The 8,672-nt window shown below is 43.0% G+C and overlaps 1 protein-coding gene across 1 annotated transcript; it reads right to left on the bottom strand.

Moving 5' to 3' along the window:
- Positions 1-1,044: 1,044 nt before the first annotated feature.
- On the bottom strand, positions 1,045-8,324 carry LOC123068894 (uncharacterized). Its single transcript, XM_044491577.1, has 9 exons — positions 7,595-8,324; positions 6,711-7,217; positions 5,533-6,615; positions 5,123-5,432; positions 4,793-5,036; positions 4,521-4,704; positions 3,862-3,943; positions 3,507-3,760; positions 1,045-1,535 (listed from the first exon to the last, which is right to left on the bottom strand). Exons 1-9 carry the CDS (start codon positions 8,309-8,311, stop codon positions 1,131-1,133), a joined length of 3,786 nt encoding a protein of 1,261 aa, XP_044347512.1. The 5' UTR covers positions 8,312-8,324; the 3' UTR covers positions 1,045-1,130.
- Positions 8,325-8,672: the final 348 nt, after the last annotated feature.

The raw sequence follows: 8,672 nt of genomic DNA, 5'->3' as shown, positions 1-8,672 counted from the left end.
CGTTATCAACTTCGCCCACACGCACGTGTGTGAAAGGGTTCGGGAGGGGAAAAAAGATATGTGTGGGCATTAGTTATTTTGCCCACACGCAAGTGTGTGGGCTGATTGCTGTCCATGCCACACGAGGCGTGTGGCACAACTACCCGATGCACCACACGTGTGGCAGTTATCGGGACCCAAGGTTTTTAGGGACGAGACTTGCCTGCTCCCCTCACGTGCGCCCATCCATGCTCCCGCATACGTGGCTTGATTTGATTGGACCAAAATAAGGTCCGGCCCCATCCCCTTAAAATCAGGGGGGATGATTATATTAGAAAGGAAAAAGGGAAAAAGACAGCTATAGGATAAGGTGGGAGCACGGATGGGAGCATGGGAAGGGAGCAGGCAAGCCGGATCCGGTTTTTAGGAGGTTTTTAGGGGATCGGCTTGCCCTAAATCACGCGCGTACCCAGTCCCTCCGTACGATCGCATCGTCAGTTCCGACACCTTCCAAAACACAGCCGGCCCTTTGTCCCCAGTCCGTTGCGTCGAAGGCGTCGCCGAGATGGACCGGGGCACGCGGCACCGGAGGAAGCGGGGCCTTCGACGGCCGGCGCCCCGGTGAAGGGCGACGCCCGGCCACCTCCCACCTGCACCTCCTCACCTGGACACGTAGCAGTGCAAATGGTCGGCAGAGCGGGATCATGAGGTGGAGCCAAAGCAATCTGGGCGATCTCTCCCGGCAAGTAGCACACCACAACGCCGTGCACGCCCGCTGGCCGCTGCGAATGCGTCGACGAGAAGGCCAAAGGTGACACGGGGGGCGCCGCCTCGAGGTCTTGATCTCTTACGTCGTAGTACAATCCCAGAACAGGCCGCGCGTCACCCCTCCGTGAGATACAGCCATACAGGTACCATTTTGCTACCGAAATTCTCAGTATATTTACCAAATAGTATAAGTAGGCAGCTAGCATCCAAGATTAACATGACCAGTGCATAAAGTATTTGGTAATAGTATAAGATGTTATCCAGAAAGTAGGCAATTAACATCCAAACTTTCACCCCTGCATAAAATTCAGGGTTTCAATTAACGTTGGTGTCCTCTGTTAGTTTGTTTTTACAAAACCAGGGATCAAAAATGTCCTGCGTGTTCAGATTGTGAGCTGGTATAGACCCCGCACAGAGCTCGACCCAATTTTACCAAAACCGTCATCACCGAGCAGCTTTCCAGCGCTGTTCTGAAAGTTCACATGGACACTTTTTTCATGCTGTATGTCTCCGCTCGGCAATTCTGTGTATATATGGGTATCCCCTGACCCAATCATCATCACAGCATGAGATGCTGGTATCAAAAATGAGGGGCTTAAGTATGCATTGTTGGCGTCGAAGTGATAAACCTGTCCAGGCTTCAATGTGAAGTAGTTTCGCGAAACTTTAAAATGCATCAAGAAGAAGGTTCCATCAACTACAGCACGGGCAGCAACACTCATGCCTCCATTTTCATTGATCTCCAGTCTTGAATACGACTTAAGCTTGAAACGGCGTGGGCTCACCTGCTGCAAGAGCAGATACACAATAGAGTTTGTGCTAAGGTTAAATTATACATTAAAAAACAAGCAGTGATTCAATGAAGAATCTTAATTATGAATGTATATTAATGAATCTCTCGGACAAAAAGGAAACACACTATAATTATAACACAAGACTATTGGATTTCTCTAGAGAATTTATCTCCAAAAAGATAGTATACCTCATGCACATAAAACTAATGCATTCAATTCGAGGACCCTATAAACAAAAAATATTATAGCTCATGCCTATTCACCTCAGGGCATCCGGCCTTTTAGTAGCAGACAATCTATATATAACCCTATACATCCTCAAAACATTCCACATACATTCAATTCGAGAACCCAGGATTGCATTTGTACTCTGCCACTAAACATGACCAGTGCTGCCCAGTACCATTGCCCTGCCCTGCCCTGCCCTGCCCAGATCAGACCCCAAACCCCACTTCCCTCTTGACCATCATTCCACAAATACTGTAATCTACAAACTGAACTATTTTGACTCCTTATAAAATCACCTACTTTTGAGCATGATTCTTCACAACTAGACTAGTCGATATTATCAACTAGATTTTTTTTTATAATTTTTAGAACCAACCGCATAAGAAATTCCTATAGCAACTCTAGGTCATTCAAAGCCTATTTTCTGGACAGGGCTAATTCTTACTTCATGAGAAAAACTATAAGCTTATTTTCTATTCTGATATTTAGAATTTTAACCTTGTCTTCCTCAGATATCCCCGGAGGAACAGGACTTTTGGCTCTACCAACATACAACTACAAAGCTTCTTTATTTCAACCCAAAAAATGCATGGCCATATAATGATTTACTTATCATCATCATCATAATTCTTCAAATAAATAAAATGCCCCAACCAAACCAGTCAACACAATCCTCAGTGTTTCCTCCAAGTTCCTCCTATGCTCTTGCCTCTCCCAAGAAACACAACTCATGACTTAACTGGGCACCCATGCTTGTTTGCTTGAAGCTTTGTAGCCATGTAACCTTATTGAGATACCAAGAACTCATGCAGCCTTAGCAGATCCTAGATGATTGCACAGATGTACTGCCACTACAGTAATGGTGCTAGACCACAAATGACAGAAATGGTCATGATGCTAATAAACATATGTTTCATGGACAGAAGCGACAGAGCTTCAGAACTAAGAGAAGCTCTACGCCCTCAGTCCTGTACCCCTTATTACGATCTTAGTTCCTGCTAATTGTACTTTTTATCGTTGCAGCAATGGAACGAATATGTACTATTGGAAGACAAACTGACTAGAAAGATAATTAGCAATAGTAGATAAATATCCTATTGGGACTTCAAAGTCCAAATCTAACTAGGGCAACCTTGAAGTCTGAAACACTACTATCAATTTCCTATGCAGCAATAAGCCAATGCAAAAATTGATTAGAAATTAGTACTCCCTCCGTCCGGAAATACTTGTCATTGAAATAGATGTATCTAGATGTATTTTAGTTCTAGATACATCCATTTTCATTCATTTTGATGACAAGTATTTCGGGACGGAGGGAGTAGTCAGGAGATGGAATATTTGCTTGTTGTGCATGCAAGATAGGTGCCAACTAAGACACATGGCAAGACATCTGTCATAGCATCTGGCAGTGACAGAACCCAACATTACAATCAGTATATGACTGATCGCTCTTTTCGGGGTTCTTATATCTCTAAATGTCATATTTATGTAGTGGCTGGTGGCATGTAACTAAAAAATTCCCGTTTACTACGATATAGAATACTACCTCCGTAACTTATATAAGACGTTTTTGCAGTTCAATTGTCTTGTATTAAGTTACAGAGGTTGTACTTTAAAGTTTTGCAGGAATATAACAGAAGCAATACGCAAACTACCCCCCCCCCCCTCCTCCTCCTCTTGTAAATCACATTCATTGAAACAAACCACATGATAGAACAACTAATGCATATATATCACCTCGGGCTGCTGAGGTTTGTGTGCTATGGCCCCAGTCTCTTTGAGAATGTGTAGACCAGTGTCAAGGCGTTTGCAGCCCCTTTGAGGCATGTCCACTTCTTCTCCGATGTCTTTCTTAGTGGTAACCTTGTATTCTAACCTCAAATGAGCATCGGATAAAATCCACTCAAAATCTTTTGGTGGTTTAAATTTTGAGTACTGGAATTTTTTCGTGGACTCCATCGCCGCCAAAGCAGATTGAAGCGTGCAAGTATCTGTATGGAACAAAAGTAAGATTATCCAACCAAATAGAGTATCCCTGTGGATATAATAGACAACCAAGATCAGGTAATATTTCAAAATACGTCATGCGTACCAGAACTTTTCTGATCTCGCAAATCAGCTAAAATATATTTGCTGTTGTGAGGCCTGCCATTCCAAGTGAATTCAATAGTAACCTAAAATACAGGGTAAAATAGTAGGCTGTAGATTAGCAATGCACAATATCTTTATCAATGATTCATTACAAAAGACAAACAAATGTGACATGCTAATATGCTATACCAACTAAATACAAACAACATATACCAAACAATATTGTGTGAAATATGCCCCAGTTCACATAGACAAACCCAAAGATAAGGGAATGCAAGTCCTGTCAATGTTCTGTGATGGTCATGACTACAACTTCAAACTCAATATTCTTATTATTTACCTATGCAACTAACTGATACTTGCAGGTCACAACTAGAGTTGCTGCTCAAAATGAAAATAAATATATATATATATATATATATATATATATATATATATATATATATATATATATATATATATTTCATCTCAAAAGTCCAAATAAGAAAAAAAAAGAAATTCCTATAGTGGTCTTTAGAGTTCTCATCGTAAAGAAAAATTCTACTCCCAGGCTTAAAATAGCTCCATCGAGGACCTAACTGCTGGTTCGTTCCTTCCAACCTCTTTCAAGGAAAAAAGGCACTTCAAAATTAGCTGATAACATTACTATAAAAGGTTTACCTTTCTGGGAGCAGGGTTACCGCCAAACAGATGAGCAAAAGATACTTTTTTGTCCAACTGATCACTGACCACAGGTGATAATTTTACAAAACACCCCCGCTCAGTAGCGTCAGTAAGAAGTTTTGTGAAAACTCCATCATGCCGAGGAGCGTCAAGAAGATAAACCAGTGTCCATAGGCAATATCTGCAGGATGTAATTGTGGCCAGAGTACTTAGTAACAGTGGTAAAATTTATAGCAAGATCAAATTTAACTACAATCCTATGCACAAACCTTGCTTGGGTGATTGTTGAGATGATATGCTGGTCATGAACAAACTTCTTGTTATCTGTTGAAAGCGCTGACATAATGACGACATCATACATTTCTCCCTGCAAACTGCTTGCACACTTCACATGTAAATTAATTTTCTCTTGAGTGCCATGTTTGTTTATCAGGCGACTTTTGACTGCATCAGCACGGCTACTATGTAGGCACACAACAGCAACATTGAGCTTTCTGTTAACACCTTTCCAAGCTGATTAGGTAAGAAAAGAAAAATTCAGTAAAACATGCCTATACACTGCTGAGAAAGACTGTTTGATAGTTATGTGAAGAACATACATTTGAAAAGCACTTGCTGCAAGATGTAAAGAATTGCGCTTTCCTCAGTTAAGTCATTGTCAGCATTAGCACCCGTCTTGACGACATCCATGAATAAATAATTTTGAAGAATTAGGCTTTCGAATTCTTTACTGTAGCTTGGAGAACAATCATTTTGAGCACCTAAAATCTTTCCTTCATACAAATACTCATTCGGGAACTGGAAAACCGCTGGATTGATTAGAAATTGCTCCGTGAGCCTATCCATTGGAAACCCCAGTTGAGATAGTCTTTGGAAAAGATTATTGGAGAACCCATCATCCTGGGCCACCTAATTATATCATAAAACAGAAGTAGTGAAGATTAGCTCAGAGACTCGGATAGCATAATTTGTGCAAATAGATAGAATATAACATGGAAAGAAAATGTACCTTATTTGTTGTTGGTTGCTTGTTCGCAGTGCCCGACATCCAAACATGTCTGATTGGAAGCCTCAAGGGAACAATCAAATCATACTCTTTAATATTAGCAGCACCATCTACTATCAGCAGATCGATTTGGTGTGTGTCCAACTGAAGCAAACGATTGTTGGAACAGGTGCTACTAACAATCACTTGACATTTCTGAATACAATAGTTTTCAATATCTCTTCTCTCACGAAAATGCTTTGGAAGCGTAATTGAGTGTTTCAAAGTTTCAACTGCTCTTAAGCATGCCACTCTAGCACTGTTTAGTTCTTCAGCAAACGGGTACTCATGAAATCCAGCAGCAGATGGTGCCAAGGTTACCAATCCAAAAGCTTGATGCACGCTCTTCTCATCTTTTATTTTATGGTTCAGTAGGTTATCTAAAACTTCCAAAGTGTCGAGCAAATTCCCAATGCTTTCCACATTTTCATTTGTCAAGCACATTCCTGAGAATCTGCCTTTTAGCTCGAGCAAGCATTGCCGCATACCAGTAACAAGAGTACTGAAGCTGTTCTTAAAGGCCTGCAATTTGAAGACAGGAAGGCTGGTTTTGCCACATCGAGTCACTGATTTATGATCACATTTTTTAGTACAGAACATTTCCAAGTTCAGAAGCAAAATCATTTCATGAACCAATTGTCCATACATTTTGATGCAACACAGAAAATCCAGTGACCTATCCTGTAAGCAAGTTTCACGAACTTTTTGGGTGATTTCTCTACCCTCTAAGTTATCCAGAACAAGGAGATCATTGAATTTATATTCTGATTCTTCAAGAAGCATTAGCAATGAAAGGACATGGTCTTCTGAAGGAACACATATAAAAATCCTCATAGACAATTGTTGCAAATAGCGGAGAACCTTGGTGATTACCAGCGTCTTTCCAGACCCTGGAGGGCCCCAAAGAAGCTTTACAATATTACCGTGTTTGCACTGGAATGCTCGAGCAACAGAACTGGCAATGATTCGTTGATGTCCACTCAGATTTCCGAACACCGTGTTATTCAAACAGACTGACTGAGGGCAGCAAGGATCATCAGTGCTGGGCTGCAAAATGATGAAAAAGATGGGAGAACAGATTAGGAAGGAAGTATAACACAATAAACATGTAGCTAGTCGATATTGAATGGTATGCATATTACCAATTTTGGCAATTTCATAATTGATCGAATTCCAGCACAGTTATTTCCATTTTCCTGCACTTGCATTGCTTTCCAAGCACTGAGAAAACCATTCAGGTTGATCAAAAATGTTGCATATCTGAAATTCTTCAACTTTTTGGTAGAATCTGCTTTGAAGCCTCGATGAAATTTGGAGTGCGGACTGATATCAGAGGCAATGCCAAAAGATCTGTGTTTGTATGAATACTTAAACTCTTCTTGCTGAGGAGAGTAAGTACTAAACAGAAAAAGATCCCCCTCTCTTGCGACATGCCAACTGCCCTTTGCATCTAGGTTGAGGTCGACGTCAAGGAAAATCTCTGACTTTGAATTTGTGGGTAAAATATGTTTGACAATGTAAGGTAGTGATGATTCATGAATGTTCTGCAATGCATCCTTGACAGCAGCCCTACATTCCTGAACCAAAAGAGCAGAGTATGCACTCATATATTCTTCGACAGAGTCACTGAAATCTGGTACCTCTGGAAGCTGCATAAAAATCAGGCACCAACTCAATAATAGGCGATGAGCTGACTAATAAGAAATAAAATCACAAATTGCAAACTGTTCTAGGCTAAAATCTACAAAGATAACCTAAGAAAAACAAAAAGTAGTCACTTTACTCATCTGCATTCAGTTACGCACTTAAATTAGTGTGGTGCCCAAATCAGGAAACTATTTTAACGCGAAGTAGTAGTACACTACATAGAATCAAATCGTTGATGGATTAAAGCCGGTGCTACTCCTACTAGTACATACTAGATCGTGAGGGGCCAGCCCGAGCGGCCACCGGTAGCAGCGGGGGACAGGCAGGAGGGGAAGGCGCACAAGTGGAATGCGCAGGGATCGAGGACAAGAAGATGTACCGTTTGATTATCAGCCAGGATGTCATCGACGTCCCAACCAAGGATGGTTTCCTTGAGAGATGCAGGCGAGTTCATGCTTTGGCCGCCGCCTGTAAAGCTCCCGCCTTGGCTTCCATCCAGTCCTCTTCCACCGCCTTGGGGCTTGCCAGCAGCCTCCTCGCTGCTGGATGGGATCGTCTGGCATTGCTCGCCGCCGCCGGGCAAATCCCCGCCTTTGCCTCCCTCCACTCCTCCTCCGCCGCCTTGGGGCTTGGCCGCAGCCTCCTCGCTGCTGGATGGGTTCATCTGGCGTTGCTCGCCGCCGGGCAAGTCCCCGCCTTTGCTTCCCTCCACTCCTCCTCCGCCGCCTTGGGGCTTGGCTGCAGCGTCCTCGCTGCTGGATGGATTCATCTGGCGTTGCTCGCCGCCGGGCAAGTCCCCGCCTTTGCTTCCCTCCACTCCTCCTCCGCCGCCTTGGGGCTTGCCTGCAGCGTCCTCGCTGCTGGATGGGTTCATCTGGCGTTGCTCGCCGCCAGACAAGTCCCCGCCTTTGCTTCCACCGCCATCACCTCCACCTTCCTCTCCTCCACCCGGACCACCCACATGGGAGTCCACGCCGGACCTACCTCCCTCTCCCCTCCGCTGGGCCTCCCGGGCATTCCGTCCTCCCCGGCCACTTTTTCTTCTCCGGCCAACCCCTCCTCGCCGGCCACCTCCCTCTCCAACATGCCTGTCCATTCTGTCACCTGGTTTCTTTTTGCCTGCTTCCCTTTCTTTCCAGCCGAGAGCTATGAAGCATTTCCCTTGGGTCAAAATGCAGTTTCCCCCTATAAGTTTCTTGTATTCACTGAGAATGCTAAGCTTACCTTTTTGTGCACCAGATATTTTATGGCAGCCCAGTTTATTAATAAACTTGTATCTGGACAAAAAATAAATAAACCCGGAAAGCTTGGATGAATAAGAGCATGTATTTTTGTTGACACTTGTATTTTTGCTGACGCTCGAGAGTGGAGTTTCTGCCTATGAGTGTATGTGCTATTTTATCGAAATACACACTTGTAATGACTGTTTCTTTGATAGGAGTAGATTATTCTAGGAA

The sequence above is a fragment of the Triticum aestivum genome, chromosome 3B (genome assembly GCF_018294505.1).
Source record: "Triticum aestivum cultivar Chinese Spring chromosome 3B, IWGSC CS RefSeq v2.1, whole genome shotgun sequence".
Classification (NCBI taxonomy): domain Eukaryota; kingdom Viridiplantae; phylum Streptophyta; class Magnoliopsida; order Poales; family Poaceae; genus Triticum; species Triticum aestivum.
Note: the sequence above shows the minus strand (reverse complement) of the source record. Positions and strands in the feature narration are given on the sequence as shown.

What these genes read in the sequence shown, in the direction of transcription:
- LOC123068894 (XM_044491577.1), bottom strand. Translation starts at nt 8,311, where the DNA reads ATGGACAGGCATGTTGGAGAGGGAGGTGGCCGGCGAGGAGGGGTTGGC. An exon ending in TCAACAATCACCCAAGCAAG is followed by an intron (nt 4,705 to 4,792) that starts GTTTGTGCATAG and finishes TACATCCTGCAG; the next exon opens with ATATTGCCTATGGACACTGG. An exon ending in ACAAACCTCAGCAGCCCGAG is followed by an intron (nt 1,536 to 3,506) that starts GTGATATATATG and finishes CTGCTCTTGCAG; the next exon opens with CAGGTGAGCCCACGCCGTTT.